The 21,573-nt window shown below is 43.1% G+C and overlaps 1 protein-coding gene across 1 annotated transcript in view; it reads right to left on the bottom strand.

Moving 5' to 3' along the window:
- Nucleotides 1–21,573, bottom strand: part of FRMD3 (FERM domain containing 3) — a 273,161-nt gene that overhangs the window by 137,051 nt on the left and 114,537 nt on the right. The window contains 1 exon segment of the mRNA XM_005868284.2: nt 12,236–12,340. Within this exon segment, the coding sequence (XP_005868346.2) occupies nt 12,236–12,340 (105 nt within the window).

Below are 21,573 nucleotides of genomic sequence, written 5' to 3'. Positions count from 1 at the left end.
TCACCACCATCCATCTCCAGGACTTTTTCCATCTTGTAAAATTTAAACTCTATGCCTATTAAACAATAACTCTTCATTTTGCACCTTCCTCCCAGCCCCTGGAAACCACTATTCCACTTTTTATTATCTCCTTCTAGTCAGAAATAATGCTTGTTCTTCATAGCATTACAATGGAAGACTGGAAAATGTATTGATTTTACCACTTACTGGCTATATAACCTTATGCAAAAAATGTTTAACCTCTCTGTGTCTCAATTCCAACAACTATAAAATGGGAATAGTAATAGTATCTACCTTGCAAGCATTTTAAAAGTTATTCAACATTAGATACTTAAACAGTGGCTGGCATGTGGAAAACAATAAATGCTTGTTTGCTGATGCTGTTGCTGTTACTTAAGCGCAGTTTAATTGATAGACCAGCGTCTTCCAATACATGGGACTCACGGAGAATAATAAAAGCGGTGTCTGGTGATGAAATTACTTTTCTAGAAACAAACAGAATAGCTTAGAACTAAGGCAAGAAAACAAATAACAGCAGCCAGAGATCAATACCTATTGCTATTATTTCACAGAGGAAAATCACCAGTCATTTTGCCAATAAAGCCTGAAATATAAACATGTTTTCTGAATTCTCTTTGCCTGTCATCCTTTGAACTCCTCAGCCCTTCTCAGCCTAAGGTCAACCTACCGCTGCACCTTTTCTCTGCCTCCAGGGAAGACAGGTAAGTTTCAGTGTGTGTGCCCACCCCGGTTAGTCAGTGGCAATCTCCCAGGGCTATGAGGAGTGTTCTGAGATGGGGTGTGTGTTAGTCAAGTCTGGCAGAAAATAACCACCATGATCATTGGAGATAAGCCTTAGAACATGTATTTCTATTTTCTTTCTCTTGCTACTTGGAATATATGCTCTTTTGTTTCCTTTCTGGAAACTGATATTCCCTAAGAGAGGCAGAAACAAAAGTGTGCCAACCCAAAATCTAAATTTGTGTTTGGTTTACTACAACGGAAACCTTTCTTTCCTCAGCTCTCATTTAGACTCAAAATTCCAAAGACTACGGAAGCTGAGACCCAGTCACTGATTGTACTAATGAGCTCAGGGAGCAAGGGACACTGGAGGATGTGCCCTAGCGTGATTTGAAGGTATCAGGAAGGTGTCTGCTGTCAAGGCTCTGACAGGGATGTGCCCAAGTCCCCTCGGGTAGCTCTCCCTTTAGTTACATAATCGTCTGACTCCCTCAGGTTACTGGAGTCCACTGCAAGGTGGGGAACTGAGCCCCCACTCACACCCACCCCACAGCAGGGCAGCTCTTTAATACCCGACAGGTGTGGAGGATAGCACATCTGCCCCTTCACCCAGTGGCCAGGACAACTCTCAGGCATGATCTACATGACTCCAGAGCTCCTCTGTGGGACTGAGCCCACATCCCCTCTGTACGACTGCCTGATACCACAGTCTCTCATGGCCTCCTTGTATTCCCCATCCCTTCCCATCCCAAACTCTCCTACAAGTCTTTTCCTAGGAACATTTCCTAATAAACCTGCCATTTTCATCTCAGGATCTGTTTCCTGGGGACTGGACCTAAGACAGTCTCCCTCACTCTCCACCAGAAACTGCCCTCCATGATAGTTAAGATCCTTCCCTTGGAGGTTTATTCCTTTTGCTTTAGGTTTGAACCCTGCTCACTGCAAGTTCCCTGTGAGAGGTCCGAGTTTAACCAGGTTTTCAGTTTTGACAATCTAGCCTGACCACATTTCAAGCCATTTCTTAAAACAAATTTATTTTGATTGACAGCAGCGTGAAGAAAAAGGAGTGGGAGGAAGCCACATCGAGGGGTGGAAAGCAGAAAGATATAGCCTCGAGGCCTGATTTCCTTACCTGTGATCTTGGGGACAAATTTATTTTGATTGACAGCAGCGTGAAGAAAAAGGTGGGAGGAAGCCACACCGAGGGTGGAAAGCAAAAAGATAAAGCCTCGAGGCCTGATTCCCTTACCTGTGATCTTGGGGGACAGGGGGACCCTAAGGTTCCTTCAGCTCTCATGTTCCACATTCTATGAACCTGAAGGATGAGAATGTTGCCAGCAAATGTTTCTTTCTTTTTAATTTGTCTAGGCCCAGCTGTGCTTAGCCCTAAGAGATTGGTTTTCTCTACCCTTTCATAGAAATAATGCATTTCTTTTGTACTTTCTAATTTTGTCTTGAGGAAAAAAGAAGGTAGGTGTGAAGTGGTGATTATTTGTGACCAAGATTGATTTTTAATTCAGTAGCTGCATACACACACACACACATACACACACACTCCCAAAAGTAAACAATATCACAGTTATCTTCAAATGTTAGGCTTCTGTTGAAACTGATTTAGCCACTGATTACAGAATAAATTACACACCTCTCTGTTATCTTTCCAAAACCCTTGGTGTCTTAGACAAGAGTAATCTCTAGCCCAGAGAAATGTAGTAAAGAACCAATGGGGCTTTAAACAAGAATGAATGTGCCCCGCCCAAAAAAAGAGATTCTTTCTTCCCTCAGGAGTAACCAGATTCAAAACTGACCACTTCTCATCATAGCCCTGAAAAGATGGCCTGATTCTCACATTACAGCTGGACAAAGCCCCGAGTAACTCAGTCTCTGCGTTATCTAGCCAGTTCATGCCATTTCTGGGTCCTGTGGCTTTGCTGGGGGGAGAGCGGGGGAGAATGCCATCTGAATGAATGCAGCCCTAAGAGTGCTCTGGATAGAAAAGTTAGAGCTAGGCCTGGTTATTTAGCTCCAGTAACAACGGTTTCCACTCCAGTTTCAATTAAACCTACTACACACCGCAACAACATCTGGAGATCAGGCACACTCAAAAGTTATTGTCCTTTTGGAAGTCAGTCTATGTAAAAAAAGAAAAAACCCTTCATTGCTTTTGTGTAGTGTGTTTTACTCTTTCAGCCATAAATGCTTTTGTATTCTAGATTCTCAGTGATGAGCAACATAGAAACAATAACCAGGAGAAGAAATACTGTAAGAAACACAACCGGAAACAGGAAGCCTAGGAAAGCATTAAGCACCATAATTTTTCTAAAGGACCAGACAATAAATATTTTAGGCTTTGTGGTCCACTTGATCTCTATCAGAACTACTCAACTCTGCTACTAGTGCACAAAAGCAGCCACAGGTAACTCAAATAGAAGTGGTGTGTTCCAATAAAACTTTATTTACAAAAACGGATAGGGCAAGGAGCAGCCTGACACTTGTGTTCCAATCCCTGGCTCTACATCCAAGAAGTCCTTAATGTACACTTCAAGAAAAAAATAGTGGTAGTGGTTATACAAATAGTCACTGCTATTTATTTAAAGTACACTAGGAAACCAAATGCAATCATAAGGAAATTATATAATTCCTTCAAGCTTATTACAGTGGAATTTGTAACATTTGCTATCAAGCCATATAAATTTAACAGTGTCACCCAACTGTTCCAAGGTCAAAGGTCTCTTAGTTGCTAGATTCATGGACCTTCACAAACTCTTTAAAGCATAGAAGAGTAAAAAGACCGGTGACATATGTTGATAATATTGAATAATGCATTTAAAGAACAACCCTATAGCATAGGTACTAATAGTATCCCCATTTTTCAGATTAAAAAATTGAGGCCCGGGTTAAAGAGCTTGCTCAAAGTCATACAACCAGCAAGTGACAGGGACAGGATTTGTCTCAGTCTTCCTGGTGTCAAAGCTCTTGGCAATAGTGTCCTCTGATCCTCCTTCCTTCTTGATGTTTGAAACTGGAACCATTCCCCTTTATTAAGTGAATAACTACCCTAATGTCTCTCTCTCTCCTCATTCTATGCTTCCTTCTCTGTATGATCCTGGCCAGTCTCCTTTGCAGGTTTCTCCTTCTGGACCATCCTTTAAAATATGGATATTGTTTAGCTTTCAGATTCTCCTCTCTCTCTATACTCTCTTCCTCATCTCTTTGATCTATTCTCAGGGCTTTGAAGTACTGACGGCCTCAGGGGTTCCCAAGTCTCTATCTGTGGCCTAACCCTCCTCACTAAGCTTCAGACCCAACTGAACATCACCTCCTCAGCATCTCACAGGCAGCCCAAACTCACTATGTCCAAAACTCACCACCTCTCCCCAAAATCCACTCTCTTTTACAATTTATCTGGTAAGTGGTTCCATTTGCACTTGGAGCCCAAAGTGGCCATATAGGAAGTTCAAACACCCTGCTGGACAGGCCGTGTGGAAAGACCCTGAAACCACATACACAAGGAACCTCCCCTCCCCCCGCCACATCCCACTGTCCAGCCCATCAAGGCACCTGGCATATGAAGACGTGTTGGTCTGTGGCCATACCACCCTGAACGTGCCAGATCTTGTCTGAAGATGTGTGAGACCCCCAGATCAGGCCAGCCACCAGCTGAATGTTACTGAGGGAGCCCCATCAACACCATGTGGAGCAGAATAATCACCGAGCTGAGCCCTGCTCAAACTCCCGACTCACAAAATCCTGAGATACAATAACATTGTGTTGTTTTGAGCCACTGAGTTTTGGGGATACTTGTTACACAGCAAGAGATACCTAGAACTCCCACTCCTTGATATGAACTGAATGTTTGTGATTCCCCCCCAAAATTCACATATAAAAGCCCAAACCCCCAATGTGATAATATTTAGAGGTGGGGGGTCTTTGGGAGGTAATTAGATTTTAAAAAGTCCTTAGGGTGAGGATTAGTGCCCTTTAAGAAAGAGGGAGAGAAACCAGAGTATACGCACTTGCTTCCTGCCCCAGCACCTCACTCCCAATGACTTGTGAGGACACGGGGGAGAAGGCAGCCATCTGCAAGCCAGAAAGAGAGTCCTTACCAGGATACAAATCTGTCTGCACTTTGATCTTGGACTTCCCAGCCTCTAGAAATGTGAGGAAATAAATGTCCTTTTAAGCTACCCTGTCTATGGTGTTTTCTCTTAGCAGCCCAAGCTAAGATGCTCATTATTAACCTCCATGCAGCTAACACACAATTACAACTGAACCTTTGGAAGATCTGCTGGAGCATGGGTGAAAAGAAATAGAAGTGTGCTTCAGATTGTCACTTCCTAATGTGCACTGTTTTTATTCCTCCAAGTTATACATCCTCGTCGCATTCTAGTCTTTTTTTCCAGCTAGACTTAAAAATTGTATTTAAAGCTATTTTGAAACTTCCAAACCTGCTAGTCTCCGGTCAGCTCTGATGTTCTCGCCCGCTGGACTTTTGCCTCTGGCAAGTGCTTCTCTCACTAATGATGACGTTTAACCCTTATCTCCCTAATTTCTGTCTTCATCTAAACCAGTGGTTCTCAACCTCCCTAATGCCACGACCCTTTAATACAGTTCCTCATGTTGTGGTGACCCCCAATTTCCTTGTTACAAATTGAACATAATTAAAGCATAGTGATTAATCACAAAAACAATATGTAATTATATATGTGTTTTCTGATGGTCTTAGGCGACCCCTGTGAAAGGGTCGTTCGACCCTCAAAGGGGTCGTGACCCACAGGTTGAGAACCGCTGATAAACCAAGCCCAGAAGGTTCTCACCAAGAAGGGAAACCACCCTGCCTTGGGTATCCTCTTTTTCCCTAACTCAGAGATAAAATGGCGTTTTCCCAGCCCCACTTATTCTTATGTCTGTCTTTTGGCCCAAATAAGATAACCAGTTCACATGTTTGCTCCTCCAGCCACTAAGATTATGACATCCCAGTGAGCTAAGGGACTCCAGACAGCAACCTGTCTGTATCAGGCATCCCATCCTTTCCAAGCGAGGGAATGGGGTATAGACAGAGTCTGTTATGAGCAACCATTTTAGTTTAGCACCAAATTCTGCTTTCTGCTGAAGGAATATGACAATTTCCCCAAATCTGGCCGTGCTCATAGCCTGGGCCACAACTGAAACACTAGACAGTGTATCCAACTTTCAAGCTACTGTGAGAGCGCTTTGTTCCTTGTAACTTGAGTGCCCAAAGTCCTTTCCCACAAAGCCAAGTTACTGGTCCATACCCCTCCCAAAACAGGTTTCTAAGCTGTCTTGATTTTTTAATACCTCCTGAAACTTAAAAACAACAGAGGACTCGCTAAGCAGACAAATTCATGACCAGCGACTTGAGGCAGCAGTCCAACCCTTTTCAGAGCAGGTCTGCCCTAAATCTTAGGCACCACTCTCACTCCTCGTTACAAGCGTCTGTGAAGCAATTGTCCCTGGGAGCAGAGAGCAGCCTTTCGATGGCAGGAGCAGCTGGTGGGAAATAATGCTGTCTGGCTTCTTGGCACCATCCCCAGAGTGAAACCTCAAATCGCTGGGCCTGTTTTTATTCCATTCCATGTCTTTCCCAAAGGTGCCTCTAGAAAAAGCAAACTGCTCTAACACAGAAAAGGTCTTCTCCCGTTAGAAAGAAAACTCACCGATAGGCTTCCTAGTCCTTTCTGGCTGCAACACAAAAACCTCAGGGTCAGCTCTATTGGGGGAGGGAGTTGCAGGGTTCAGCATGTGCTTGCATCCATGGTTGCCCAGGTCATGCTATCAGAAAGCGTGTCCTAACAACACAGGGTGCTTGAGGAGATTGTCTAAGAAGTGTGGATTTCCAAAGTGAATTTGTCATCTTTAGTGACACTGATGTAAGTGGGTTAAACAGATGTTTAAAAATGGGAAAGCTAAAATCAAAAGCACCGGGTCCAATCTGCCTGTAGACTGTAACCAACTACCTACAACCAAAACAGTCCTCCTCTGGCTGAACTGAGGGTGGGATCCTCAGTTCTAAGGCACTGCGGGCGACTTCCAGCCGAGTATGGGGGAAACGGAAAGGGTGAACGAACAAGGAGAAAAAGACATTCAGAGCAAGGGCCATAGAAACTTGGAATTATGAAATCCAACTATTTCAAAACTTCAACTTTCTAAAGAGAAGTTATTCAAACACCTGAGCAAGGAGATGGAAAAAATTTGCTACATCTAAGAAGAAAATAGCTGGACTTAAGCCAAGTACTAACTTTTTCTTCTGGAATTATTTCTTCCAAGACTTCTAAACTTAGAGTCCCAGCTTTCTCGATAGTAAAATGAAGAGAATACCAGCCCTCATCGTCTGCAACTAAGAGGATATGAGTTCTTCAGAAGACAAATGTGATGGAAACTCAAGGGGATTTTTATTGACCAGTATTCAATCTGCCCCTCCCTACCTCAAATTTAAAAAATGAAAATTCTGGGCCCTTACCATTAAAAGAGAAAAAGATAGTCATCGTTTACTGACCCAGTCCTCACCCCTCTCAGAGCATATGGTGCATGAGACATCTTGTCAAACATATGGTGTTCCAAATGTGAGAGTGCTAAATATTGAATATTCCACAATGGTTTTCCATAAGCCAAGTTGCGAAGGCTTGTAGGCAAACCACCAACTCCCACAGCAGAGGTAAGTTCCACTTCAGCTTTTCTAACTAATCAGATTTTCTCTGTTGACTAGTTTTCTATCCAAATAATTCATTGGTTTTTATTTTCCATTGAGAAGAAGTACGTGAACTGCTAAAAAAAAATGCTGGTCAATCAATTTCTGCTTAAAACTCTCATATCAGAGTGTCTGTTCCTTTGAGTCCATTTTTCTAAGGAGCCAAGGGTCACTTTCCCTCATCTCTCCCGAAGATCATAATAATGGCCATCTGCCTTTAAGTGAAGTTATTAGCATTTCTAGGTTTTAACTTGCTCATCAGGGCCTTATTTCCTCGTGCAATTGCCTCACCTAGCCAATACATAGCAATAATAGTAATTAATAAAAATAAATACCATGTACTCAGGATTTACCATTTATTAAGCATTTGTATAACTTTTCTCTAACTCCCATATCAACCCTACATGTAGGTATTGTTATCTGTTTTAACAATCAGGACAGAGAGGATCAGTCACTTGATCAACATCACACAGCTTATTAACCAGCAGAGATGTGATTTAATTCATATCTTTCTGAGTGCAGTCTATGCATTTTCGTGCAGCAACTGTTCAGAAACCTATGTGGAATCTATGCTCACATTGTAGCCTCAAAATCAAAAGGCTATATAATAGTTGTGTGATTCGGGGGAAAAACAGAACGATTCAGACAGCCCGATAAGCAACTGAATGGCTACATCAGATTAAGACAGTTTGTTTTGGGGGTCATGATCCACATTTTTTCCACTAATCTACTACCCATTTCTGAACACTAAAAAATAAACTAAACCAAGTCAAAATATAAAGAACAATGAAGCACATCAACCTAAAGACTTCTCTTTTTTTTAACTTAAAAAAATAATTTCAGACCGATGGAAAACTTGCAAAGATGGTATAAGTATAACCTTCACCCATCCTCCCCAATGTTAGCATCTTATATAACCACAGTACAATAGTCAAAATTTAAAAACTAATGCTAACACAATACTATTAAGTAACATGAAGACTTAAACCAATTTGCCCACTACTGACACCTCTCTCTGCTCCAGAATCCAATCCTGGACCCGACCTTGCCTTAGAGGCATCTCTCTAAATTGTGAGTTTCCCAGTCTTTCCTTGCCTTTCATGACCTGAACACTTTTGAAGAATATTGGTAAGTCACGTTGGAGACTGTCTCTCACTTCAGTTTGTCTGATGTTTTCTCAGAGTTTGAATGAGGTTATGCACTCTTGGGAAGAACATTGTAGAGACTGTGCCCTTCCCAGTGCATGATATCAGGAGTAGGTGCTGTTGGTACATCTTTTTACTGGAGATGTTAGCCTTGCCGGCTTGGTTAAAATGTTGTCTGCCAGGTTTCTCCACTGTAGAGTTATCTTTTTCCCCTTGTTATTAACAAATATGAGGGGAGGCAGATTCTTTGAAACAAGTTTCTCCTCAAGCTTTTGTCCACTAATTTTAGCTTTCATCCACAGACCTTGCCCACAATTATTATTGTGGTGTTCTACCATCAGTTTCTAATTTCTATCATTCCTTGTACATTTATTAATTGGAATTCTTCTGTAAGGACGAGCTGCCCCATCTCCCTCTTTTTATGTATTCAGTTATTTTGTTTATATCATTATGGACTCGTGGATCTTTATTTTATTCCAGGAATTATAATTCCACACTATTGTTATTTATTTTTGCTGCTCCTATTGTTCCAGGTTGGGCCACTGACGTTTTTTCAGGTTGGCTCTGTGCCTTTCCTAGGGCCCTACCTTTTAGCTTTATGAGCACGTCCTTACTTTCTGGCAGCACAAGATGCTTCAGAGTCATCTTGTGGTTTCCCTATGCCAGGCCTAGAATCAGTCATTTCTGCAAGGAGCCCTAGTTACTTTTATCAGAGAACGTATTAGAAACCAAGATCTAGGGGGCTAGGTGTGCTCATTGCTACTGTGATGTCACTGCTTTTAGGCCATCTCGGTGGACAGAACCTATAAATATATGTATGTGTACTAGCCAACATATATACACACTTATATTTATTTCTATATCTATTTATGCATGTTTTTTAAAAAATCGTGAGTTCATATTGATATCTCTAACTCCAATTCTAAACGCTTCTCTTATGTTTTATTCCCTATCTCCCCAATGAGAGAGTGAAGAGAAATGAAAAGGGCTAATGCATTTAAGTCATTTCCAGCTATTGTCTAGGACTCTAGGCAATGGGTCAGCAAACTATGGCCAAACACCCATTTTTTGTAAAACACTTTTACTGGGAAAAAAAGGGTTTTTTTTGGAACACAGCCACATCCATTACTTTGGATATTATCTATGGCTGCTTTCCATAATTGAAAGAATAATTGAGTAATTACGACAGAGGCTGTGTAGGTCACAAAGCTGAAAATATTTTCAATATGGGCCTTTACAGAAAAAGGTTACAGATCCCTGATCTAGACTGCATTTCAAATTTTCATGTGAGAGATGAAATGGAAAGAATATGGGTTAAAATCCCATCCTTCCTCCAACAATTACTAGCTATGTGGCCTTTGGCAAGCCACTAACCCCTTCTGTACCTCAGTTTCCCTCTTCCTTGCAGTGTTTTAGGGGAGACTAGGGACCATGTGAGTAAAATTTCTGACACATTATAGTGTTCAACTAATGGTAGTTAGAATGACTTCTATAGGTTGGCTGTTTATAATTTAAAATGTAATTTTGCACACACACATACCCAAACTATTTTCAGTGGTGGTTAGATGATTAATAGAGTGCACAGAATCTGTTTGGCATATAGGGGTTAGAGTTTAAACCATAACCCTTAACTCAAATACTCACTCCATCACTTACTAGCTGTGAGACCTTGGATGAATAACAATGTCTTTGAGCCTGTTTCTCCATATAAGGATAATATCTTCATAATAGGCCATTAGAAGTTATGTCTATATGTCTTTATGCCATGGTCCCCAACACTAAAAGACGACCAAAGCTGGGATGGCGGTATCAAAAGTAGCCTCAGGATGTATTAGAATACCTGTTCCTGGCCCTTGACCCAGGATTCTGATTCGGAAGATCTAGAATAGGGTCCACACTAAGCATGTTCACAACACCTAAGGGGATTTTGTTGCAGGGCCAGGTCTGGGAACCACTGTGAATCAGTAGTAAAGGAATACCTGTTCCTGGCCCTTGACCCAGGATTCTGATTTGGGAGATATAGAATAGGGTCCACACTAAGCATGTTCACAAACACCTAAGGGGATTTTGTTGCAGGGCCAGGTCTGAGAACCACTGTTAATCAGTAGTAAATGCCACACAAATCCTCTCTGTGATCTCATGTCAGCCCTACATCCGCATCCTGCCTTCCTCTCACTCAGATAAATGCTAGGCCCATTAAAGGGCTCCTGCAAGTGCTACAGGACAGCAAAACCTCCTTCTTTAGAATAGGGTCCACACTAAGCATGTTCACAACACCTAAGGGGATTTTGTTGCAGGGCCAGGTCTGAGAACCACTGTTAATCAGTAGTAAATGCCACACAAATCCTCTCTGTGATCTCATGTCAGCCCTACATCCTCATCAGTGTCCTCCTGCCTTCCTCTCACTCAGATAAATGCTAGGCCCATTAAAGGGCTCCTGCAAGTGCTGCAGGACAGCAAAACCTCCTTCTTCTGAGCCACAACACTGTATCCCTTTATAGGAGATTAGGACTCCAAGATCCTAGTAAGATTCTCCATGTTTCAGAAGAAAATCCAGTCTATCCCTCAAACATCCTCCTCCCTCATTGCTTCTCATTGCATTAGGTCAGTCAACACAAAATCAAAGACCAGGTGGTGTTCTATGGAGGGGAAAGGGGACAGGAAGATGGCCAGGGACACTGGTAAGGAGGAAAGAAAATTAAAGAAGTCTGAGGGGCCCTGTCCTCCTATCCTTGACCACCCCCAGCTGAGCCTCTCCCAGGTTGCCCTGCTTGGCAGTGTGACAGGGTAACAAGCAGATACAGAGCCTCCTAACCCATTTCTTGGATCCACAGCAGCGGTGTGGAAGGGGAATCCCCAGGTAGTGGGAGCTGAGGTGGAGATTCCTGGGGCCTTTGGATGTGAGAAGCATACGTCACTGTGACTGACACATCCCGTGCCTGAACACAATTAGGCTGGTGCACTACTCCAAAGACAAGACTCCCCTGCCCACTCTTAAGCATCAACAGAAGCCAGAAAGAACAGGTGTGTCTAAGAGGAAGAATATAATGAAGGCTGTCAAATATAGTGGGTCCCAAGGAACGGCTTTCAAAGTATCTTAACCCTTCATCTGCCAAAGCTTTTTAAACTGAGGGGGCATAAAATTAAAGTGTACATTTCAGTGGCACTTCGTATATTCACCATGTTGTATAGCGACCACCTATCAAGTTCCAAATGTTTTCATTATCCCAAAAGAAAACCTTGTACCCATTACGCAGTCTCCCGTGTACCAGTAGCTTTTTGTAGTGAGACGTTTTGAAGGGCACAGGAACATTTTGTCTTCAACCAGGTGGGAGCAACTCCTGAAAAGGCCTAAGTAAGTGTTCTCTTCTCTTGCCCCACCCAGTCCAGTGGGAACAATGCCAGTCTCTCTCTCTCTCTCTCTCTCTCTCTCTCTCTCTCTCTCTCTCTCACACACACACACACACACACACACACACACACACACACACACACACACCAGACTGGTCAGTTTCATGTGGTCAACCATCAGCAACCATGAGAACAAGAATGCATCACGATTGTTCTGGGAGGAAACTCTTTAGCATCCCACAGCCTGAGTGACTCCCCCAAATGTGTCCAGACAGAGGTCAGCTCTTACCCGCTGCTTCTCTGGGTCCACGTAACGAATGCCGAAGTAGTCCTTCTCCAGCAAGCTGTAGTAGTTGCAGATGTGGTCAATAAGAAACTGCCCTTTGGTCTCCCTCTGCAAAGGAAACACATTGACGTTTCAGCCAGAGCTCACCTTGTGCATCCATGCTAACATGTGTCAATTCACCCCGATAGGTCTGTGCTTAGAGAATGGATCCATTCACTCTAGTTCCTGCAGCTGAGGCTTCCAAAGTCGACCTAAAATCTGCAGTGAGAAATACATTACACACACACACACACACACACACACACACACAACCAAAGGAACACCATGAGCCATTACACACAAACACACCTCAAAGGAACACCATGCATGCAGAGCACTCTAATTTTGTTCTATCTTATTAAACTATATGCCATTTAATTTTTTCTAATGCTATTTATGATTCATAACACTGATTTCACAACTCAATACCTAGTGGAAACACATAGTTTGCAAATCCACATATGATGCACCTGACTGCTCCAACTGCTCTGTGGGTATTCATTCCTCCACTATCCTGTGGGAAAGGTCTCCATTTCACATCTGAAGAAAAAGAGGCACAGACAGGCTCGGCGGCTTGCTCAAAGTCACACAGCATCTATAGAGCAAGGCAGGATTTGCTCCAGAACACCAAACTGTAGAGCCTGGGCTCCTACTGTGCCATTTCCCCTCCCCGGAGCATTGGTGAGTCTGCTGAGACACTGCTAGAAGGCAGGGTCTGCATGGCAGAGAAACGCAATGAATGGCATCGGACAGAACATGCCTCACAGCCATCTTACCACATCCATAAATCAACGCAGAAATGCACTGTGGGAGACGGCGGGGAACCCAGGACTGGGGTTCAAACACAAGCCCAGGTGACCTTGGCAAACTCCTCAGCAGAAAAATAAGTTGGTTGGACCAGATAATTTCTAAGTTGGTTAGATTGTTTTTCCTTCTAGAATCCTATGAGTGAGAGCTGTGTCAGCCAGCCAAACCTGATTAAGATAAGTACCATGACAACAAAACCTTTTTAACAGCAAAGACTCTTCCAAGCCCTCATCAGGATATTTGATAAGATAAATTTCTGCTTCAATCAAAGTTGCTGACAGACCCATGGAATGTTTGGGGGATGGAATGTGACCTATAAGAATAAATGAAGAAACATTAAGCGAGCCTCTCCTCCAAATCCACTAGAAGTAATTTTGGAAGATCAGTTTGGTCTATGTTACATGGTTATCTTTTCATTAGAAAGTAGTACCATCAGCTTGGGAAATGGATGAAAAAGCCACTTGCTGGCCTTGGATGCACCACACTGAATGAAAGACTGGGGCTTTTAAACCCAGATGGTGAAATGAAACCTCAATTTTCCTGAAATCACTTTGAGTTTAATTTCGAATGAACCTTGAGCCTTTACTTCCTTTCTGAGAGAAGCCATTTGATGTAGCCCCAAAGTAACAAAACGTCAAAAGGAAATGTGCTTTTAGATTTCTGTAATTGTTTTTAAGCCAGGAGGCCCAAATGACCAACTATAATGACAGCGAAAGCCAATGCCCAGAATATAACAAATGGATTTAGTCCCTTTCACAGGTTTATTCTGTAACCCATCCATTTTAAAGAGGCTGCTGCAGGATTAAATCACTGGGCACAACACGAGCTCATCATTTCATAATGGGTTGTCAAAAGCTTTCTGCAGCATTGACTATGGTGAACTACCCCCACTATATGCGAGACCACAAGGTCTGTGGGTCAAGGCAATGCCGTGCAGTGAGGTGGGATTAAGGAGACCTTGAATTTGCATGACAGCTACTACTAGCATTCTGCCCTGAAGATGTATTGCAAAGTACCACATAGATCTTTTTAAATAATTAAACACAACAACCAATACACACTCTCTGGCAATATCCCCTTAAACTACCTAAGACCCTTGAGAGAAGGAGATGCCACTGCAGACAACGTGGCGACTGTAGGGTGCAAGTGTGGCTGAAGCAGGGATCATGCCTTCCACAAAGCAAGTGAGGCCAGTTCCCACTCCCAGGCCACCAGGTGGGTTCCAGGCCCATTCCTCAAAGCACCTCCCGCAGACCAGCAAGCCCCAGAGCAGCGGCTCAGCATCCCTGGAGGGAGCTTGTTAGAAGCAGAATCTCAGGCACTGCCCCAGACCTACCGAACCTAACCTGCATTTTAGTAAGATCCTCCGATTAGTCACACGCTCATCCAAGTTTAAGCAGCACTGGTCTAGGAGAAGACCCATGACCTTGGAGAAGTGTAAAAATTGTGCCTGTCTCCAGAAGTCACTAGGGAAACAAAAGCCATTTTTCCCTTTGAGTTTTGAGTTGAAGTATAGTCTTTCCCCACCTTGAGAACACAAACTGGCCCTGCATCCACAGGCTGCCAGCCAGCCTCGTCATCCTGAGACGCTTCGTGTCTCTGCTCTAAGCCAAGGCACCAGCTCACAGCCTCACATTCCATTCTGCTCTGTTCCACTCCTGCCTGGAAATTCGGACCATGTTCTTAAGCCATTTAACTTCTTACTATTGGCATTTCTGTGCACTAAACCCAGGTCTTGCACTAAACAAAAGGCCACCCGGGCCCAATCCGAGGGTTAGTTGTGCTCGCTCAGGGCCAGGTGTGTGAAGGTCAGAAGTCCAGCTGCCAGCCCCCTCCCCGCTCACTGCAGGGGAGGGGCTTGGAGGAGAACACTGGTTCTGCCCCCACCTCCTACCCCTTGACCACTAGTGAACTGACCTAAATCCTCCACTTGCTTCCTCCTGAGGTTTCTAGTGTGGAGGCCATTGTCTACCACCCTGTTCTGGTACTTAAGCCAGTGCCTGGCACACTGAATGTCCCTGAATGAATTAATGCAGCACTGCTTTCTCTCATGGAAAACCTGGGGTGTGGGACCTAACAGCGTGCCTCAGGCAAGACAGTCAAGTCCTTGTATTGGAGGTTCCTCAAACATAGTGGAATTAGTCAACTTTCACCGAAATCCTGCAAGATCCATGGGGAGAAATGGTAATCAAAGATTTCAAGTATAGGGACTTCTTTTTTATGTCAACATTCTGTTGATTCTCTCACAAGATAGCAGTTTCAACAGCAACTGAATAGGGAAAAGGAATCAAGCAGCTTCTATAAATTCTTTAGAGCTGTTACCTAAGTTGTGTTTTATTAATCATCATATTTCATAGACATGAGAAACAGTAGGACATAAATATGTGAGCAGGGCCTCAGAAGGATGTTATGATCCATGCCTCAGGAAAGTGCCTCAGGCATAGGCTTTTGATGCTGTCTCTAAATGAAGCTATCCAGTCTCAGAAATGTACTGACAGGGTTTATAAAAACGGTCTGTTCACCACCCACACTTAAACTTGTGTCCCTACACTGGTCCCCCACCACCTGTAGCGCACTATGACCATAAAGTCTGCAGGAGTTCCGTCCCAGCTACCTGTCCCCTGGAGTGTGAACCCCACTGCCCACCATATTCCCACCTATCATCTTCCACGTCCTCCATTTCCCACTCCTCCATAACCCCTGGAGGATTCTGAGTTTTCAACTTTGAGCTGAGGCAAGCTAGTGGCTTTCAAAATGGTTCCTTGAGTTTTCCTTTGAAGTGCTTGGGAGCATCATCACAGCCAGGAGATATCCTCAGTGGACACAGCTTTGAGTCGCTCTGTAAGGCTGTACAGCCACTGAGTCCTATGACCTGTGGGAGGCAGGAGGGCCTGACACAGACCAGACTTTAGGGAGGACCACTAGGATGAGGGGAACAGGCAATAGTCAGAAATCAGGAGCACAGACCCGGGATGCTGAGAATAGTTCATCCTGGGGTTGGCACTGTGCCCCTAGGAACCCTCTTGACAAACAGAAGTGGGACTGCCAGAACTCCTTCTGAAAATACAGGTTCCTGCTCAAAGGGCCCCATTGCCCAACACCTTGTGCCCACAGGAGTTCTCTTGAGAAGCAGCGGTCTCCATGGACGCACATGTAATTCATACATTTCTGGTATGAGTTAAGGGTCTCAATCCATTGACCTTCATGGGCAAAAGAATAAGAAATAGTATTGAGAAACTGGTGAACTAAACGGTTCAGCTTCTATTGTGAGGGACAAGTATTTGTTAATTTAAGAAAGATTGTGTCTTGGTTGAACAGCATAAAAATGCTCTGTTTAATCTCTGCTTAAAGAATTCAAATATATGTTTTAATTCATACGTTTTGTTATGGTAGGCACCACAGCCTTAAACAAAACAAAGCATTTCTTGAGAAAAAAAAAATTAGCTTTAGCTTTTATAATTGGATTTTAAATAGCATGCGATATCCTGCTTTGTTAAATTGTTCCTTCCCACTGCAGACAGTAACTGGTATTGGAATTTGGCTGTGACATAAATTCAGAAAGTTGCATCCTTACAAAATAGTGAGGAAAGAAATAATACTAAAGCTGTTTAAATGTGGAGAATTGTAAAGAAAACAATACAGGGATCCCTTGTGGTTGAGTCTACAGTGGAATCACACAGAAATTAAATGTTGCTTTGATTTGTTTCCTTCAAATATTTTCAGACATGAAAGATAAAACCAAGACTTAGAGAAGCTCAAGTACCTATTACTGAATACCCATCTGTTATGTAGCAATAATCAGCAAAGTGTGGCTAAGATAATTGAAAATAGAGGCTAGATTGATTAAAGGCATTTTTGTGCACAATAAATATTAATAAGTTTGGGAAAGGGAAGGGTATGGTTATGACTATGACTTAAAAACCAAAAAATAAAAAACAACTATCAAAGATAGACACTCATTGGAAAAAAACACAAGACAGTTGCCTGAAAGTGAGCATCTGGCTACAAAATAAAGGCAACACACAAGTGGCTGCCTAGCCCAGCCATTCCCTTTGGTAGAGAGTCAAAACCCAAATGCCCATCTCAAGTCCATGGCAGCCCCTACACACCCCGAGAAGAAAGAAAAACACTGTCATCCTCATAGCAAGAAGCTTTCAGTATCAAGGAGAAGGTTAAAGGGCCCTGAGGAAGAAACACAAAGAAACTGCGAGTCCCTGAGAAGATGAAGCAGCCAGAGCGCATTGGCCACTCCATCGTCTGGGTCCTGAATGGGGTCTTCTTAAGGAGAGTCACAGTTAAAGAAGGAGGCAGGGTGGCTTGGTGTAGGTAACGACTCTTCCCCTTTTTTTGGGGGGGGGGGTCATCTTTGTTGTTGAAAGTATTACAGATGTCCGCCTTTTTTCCCCATTGACCCCTTCTAGCCCCCCTCACCCCCTACCACCCCAAGCCTTCACCACACTATTGTCTGTGTCCATAGGTTATGCCTATGTACAAGTTCTTTGGTTAATCTCTTCCCACCCACTCTTTGTTTTTCTTCTGGGTGTTTTCCACCTCCAGGACCCCTCCTTGTTCTGTGGCTTTCTTCTAAAAAATGCCCATGTGTCTGTGCTTAGGCACAAGGCTGTTTCTCCCCCTGGCGGGCACCCTGGTGCTTGGAGAATCATATGTGCTGTGTCAGCTCATCTTAGTTTCTGCCACTGCTCAGTGCTCAACGGGTTCTTCCTTCCCCATCTTTTTCTTCTTCCTGTTTCAGGCTCTAATACCATGGCCACGTCCTACTCTTGAAGGCACTGGCTTCTGAGTAATTTTGAAGTTTTAAAATTTCAACAAAGTGGTGTTTGTGTTTTATCTCAAGCTAAGGAAACCAATTATGCATCAAACCCATTCATAGTCCTATCTGTGGAGACCCTTGGGCAGAGGAGTCCCATGATGTCTACATATCCCACATTGGAGGCAAAAGCAGTTCTGAGAATTATCTGAGAATCATCCTACAGGGCAGCTCTTGGGGGAGATGGGGAGATAAAGCAGCCAAAATAAGAGTTGTTGAATGGTTTATAAAGAAATTCAAAACCACCCAGCGTGGCTCAGAAGTTGAGCATCAACCTATGAACCAGGAGGTCTCTGTTCAATTCCCGGTCAGGGCACATGCCCAGGTTGCGGGCTTGGCCCCCAGTAGGGGCCGTGCAGGAGGCAACTGATCAATGATTCTCTCTCATTATTGATGTTTCTATCTCTCTCCCCCTCTCCCTTCTTCTGAAATCAGTAAAGGGTGAGGGCAGGATTGGGGGGATGAGGGGACATTGGGGGGATAAGGACACATTTGTAATATCTTAATCAATAAAGGGAAAAAAATATAGGTTGATAGCCTCGTTTACAGCAAGAAACAATCTTTGCAAGATAGATGAGGAAGAAACTGAGGAGGGCCAAGGCAGAAGGGTGGCTTGAACATGCAGTTTTCAAGAACTGCAGAAGGAATGCAGTTCTGAAGGGCACTTTGCAATGGCCCAATGCATGTCACTATCATATTCGGTGTAGCTTGCCCAAGAAGCATTCTGACAAAGTTGAGAAGATTGGGAATGGAGCGGGCTGGGTAGGGAAAGAGGAAACCCCACTAGACAATAGGTGAGTCCAGAATGTCTTCCACTCCTTTGCCCGTACATTTCTAGACCTGGCTACTTCACGGGAAGTTAAAATCCAGTGTGGTGAGTAATATGACAAAGTCACAAGCACAACAGGAATAGCAGCTACAAATTACTGTCAACTATAAACGAGGGCCACTGAGAACAGCTGAACAGAGACTGTCACTCACTCCTCCCCACAACCCTAGCACCAGCCTTATTTGGGTGATGACTTTCTAGAAATGCATGATTTCCACCCACCTCCATTCCTAATGCTTCCAAGCTGCATATTTCTCTCCCAAACTCAACTCCTCCTTCTGGCAAAGGACCAAGCCAGCGTGGTCCATAATTTCCACTCTGAGGGCATGATGCTTCACTTCAATAGTGTCATTCTAGAAAATTCTCATATCAGTAGTCAAGTGATTAGTTGGCCTATAACCCACACAGTCCCTGAAACAGCTCTCTATGTGCTCAAGGGATTCCTGCACACACATGCACACACACACACAAATTATATATCAAATATCTGAAGACTTAAAGGGCGTAGGCTGGGTTCCCCGACTATCACACTCGCCCTTTTCTTCGAGTGATTAGGCACAGAGGAGGAAAAACATCTTGTTAAATTTACATTTCTTCTGACTACACAGCAACCCAAGCCAAGAGTGTGTGTGTGTGTTTTTAATGGATCTAAAAATAGACAGAGATTGATATGAATTTTAATGGCTACTGTTAGCTATTATGAAGTAACTTTTGACTTCAACTCTCCTCTCCCTTTGTTTTTCTTTGACTCTCTGCAGCAGATAACAGCTTCCTGAAGGAAGGAAAATATCAGATGCAATATACCAGTTCTTTACACCCCAAGAACATTTTGGTCCATCGTTTAGTAATGCACAACACAACCTGATGTTAACATATAAACCCATAAGAATGCACAGAAACTGCTCAAAAACAAGTATAACAGTGAGAACCTCTTTGGGATTTCACTCTTTAAAAAGCATGCAAAAGATACTCAAGACAGCATAAAATTTAAAAAGTCATAAGGTGGAATAAAAGATTCTGGTAAAATTCCTACTTTTACACATGTACATATTTATATTCATGCATTTAAAGTATATATACTTTAATAGCTGATTCTAGTACATTTTGAAAATGAAATGTATTTGAATAAACACTTCCTGTATAATTATTTAAAGTGTGTATATATTTTTGGGACACCCTGTATATATATTTAGACACAAAGAATAAAGGCTAAAAGGCTACATGTTGATGCTGGTATCTGTGAGAGATTTAATAACTAAAATTATTTTTAGTTTTTCTTTGTGCCTATTTGCATTTTCTAGCTTATTTCAACTAGCATAATAATCTCCAGGTCCATCCATACAAAAGGTTAAGATTTTCTTTTTTAAGGCTGCATAGTATTCCATTGTGTAAATGTACCACAGCTACTCCATTCCATTGGACACCCATTTATTAAGCTCCTAATTGCTCTCTGACTGTGTCTCTGCCTTGTCCCCAAACTTCTGCCCTTCCCCAAGGGGAAAATAAACTCTCCTTCAGTTAGGGAAATCTCTACCAGCTTCTTCTCATGTTGGGACAAGAACTTTTGTAAGAGAATGTGACTCCTCAAAGTGGCACAACACATTCTTGCATACAATTACAACCACCCGAGTTTCTTAGTAATAGCCAACATTATATGTATTAGCTCATTCCATCTTCACAGTCACTTTGGTGGGTGCCACTGTTATTATCCCCCTATACAGATGTGGAAACAGAGGCTCAAACAAAAAAATAGGAGCTGAACCCAAGACTCGAACTCTCTTCTATGCCCAACAATTCTGCTCTTTCCACCAAGTTACAGGTCCTCAAACATTAGGTGTAGAGAACACTTGTTTTTCAGTAAGCTCTCTGTTACCCAACCAACCAGTCTCTCATACAGTTTTCCTTGAGTGTTCAGTGGACTAAGTGTGAAAGTGATGGACAGATATCCACTCCTCCGTTTTCTACTAACATCCTTCCCTCTCAGTATGAGAACCCTCCAAATCTTGTTCACACCACACTGGGGAAAGAATTGTCCCTGTGTCTTACTGATTTTTCACCAGGATCTTTCCTTTCACAAATGGAAGGACCAGGAAACCATAAATTCTCTTTCTGAAAAGAACAGATGTGCTCCCTTCTACCTAAGACAGAATAATGAGGCCAGTCCAACCCAGAAGGGTGAGTTGCTTAGTAACTGGAATTACATATCCTATGCCTCAGAGGCAAATGGTGCATTTGCTGACCCTCCTAGTGTTTCAGAACATGATTCTTAGTGACACAGCTCCTCCCTGGAATGCCTCCGAAACATTTGGGGCAAGAGTGAAAAATCCTTATCTTTTCACCTTCCTCTAGGGCTATAACATCACCTGCCCATTAGAGACCTGGCTAATTAAACAGTCAATTCCATCTGTGTCTAAGGCTTCAGGTCATTCCTCTCCCAGGCTTCTGACAAAGTCATTTTTGAGTAGGTAAGATGAGGCTAACTATAATAATTTCAGGTTCAACTTTTTAATGCTAGCCTGTTCACCCTGTGACAATGTATTAACCCTCACCTGGAACTGACTTCTTGTAATATTTTAGTGTGTGAAGCAGTGTCTACTGATGCAGGGAGGAAATGGCTAGAGAAAAAGGAAGTTTCTATTTACAGAGGCCTGCTATGTGCATGCTAGGTGCTTCACCTACAGTACCCCAGCGGAGGCTAGAATGAGGCTGGAGCAGAGTGAGCAAAAGGGGCAGAAGTAGATGAGATCAGAGAAGTGAGGTAGCCAGGTCCTATAGGACCAAGGAGAAGATAGGCCACAATCCCCACCAAATGATTCAACTCCCAACTCTAACAATGAC

Source organism: Myotis brandtii, unplaced genomic scaffold (genome assembly GCF_000412655.1).
Source record: "Myotis brandtii unplaced genomic scaffold, ASM41265v1 scaffold266, whole genome shotgun sequence".
NCBI classification, from domain to species: domain Eukaryota; kingdom Metazoa; phylum Chordata; class Mammalia; order Chiroptera; family Vespertilionidae; genus Myotis; species Myotis brandtii.
Note: the sequence above shows the minus strand (reverse complement) of the source record. Positions and strands in the feature narration are given on the sequence as shown.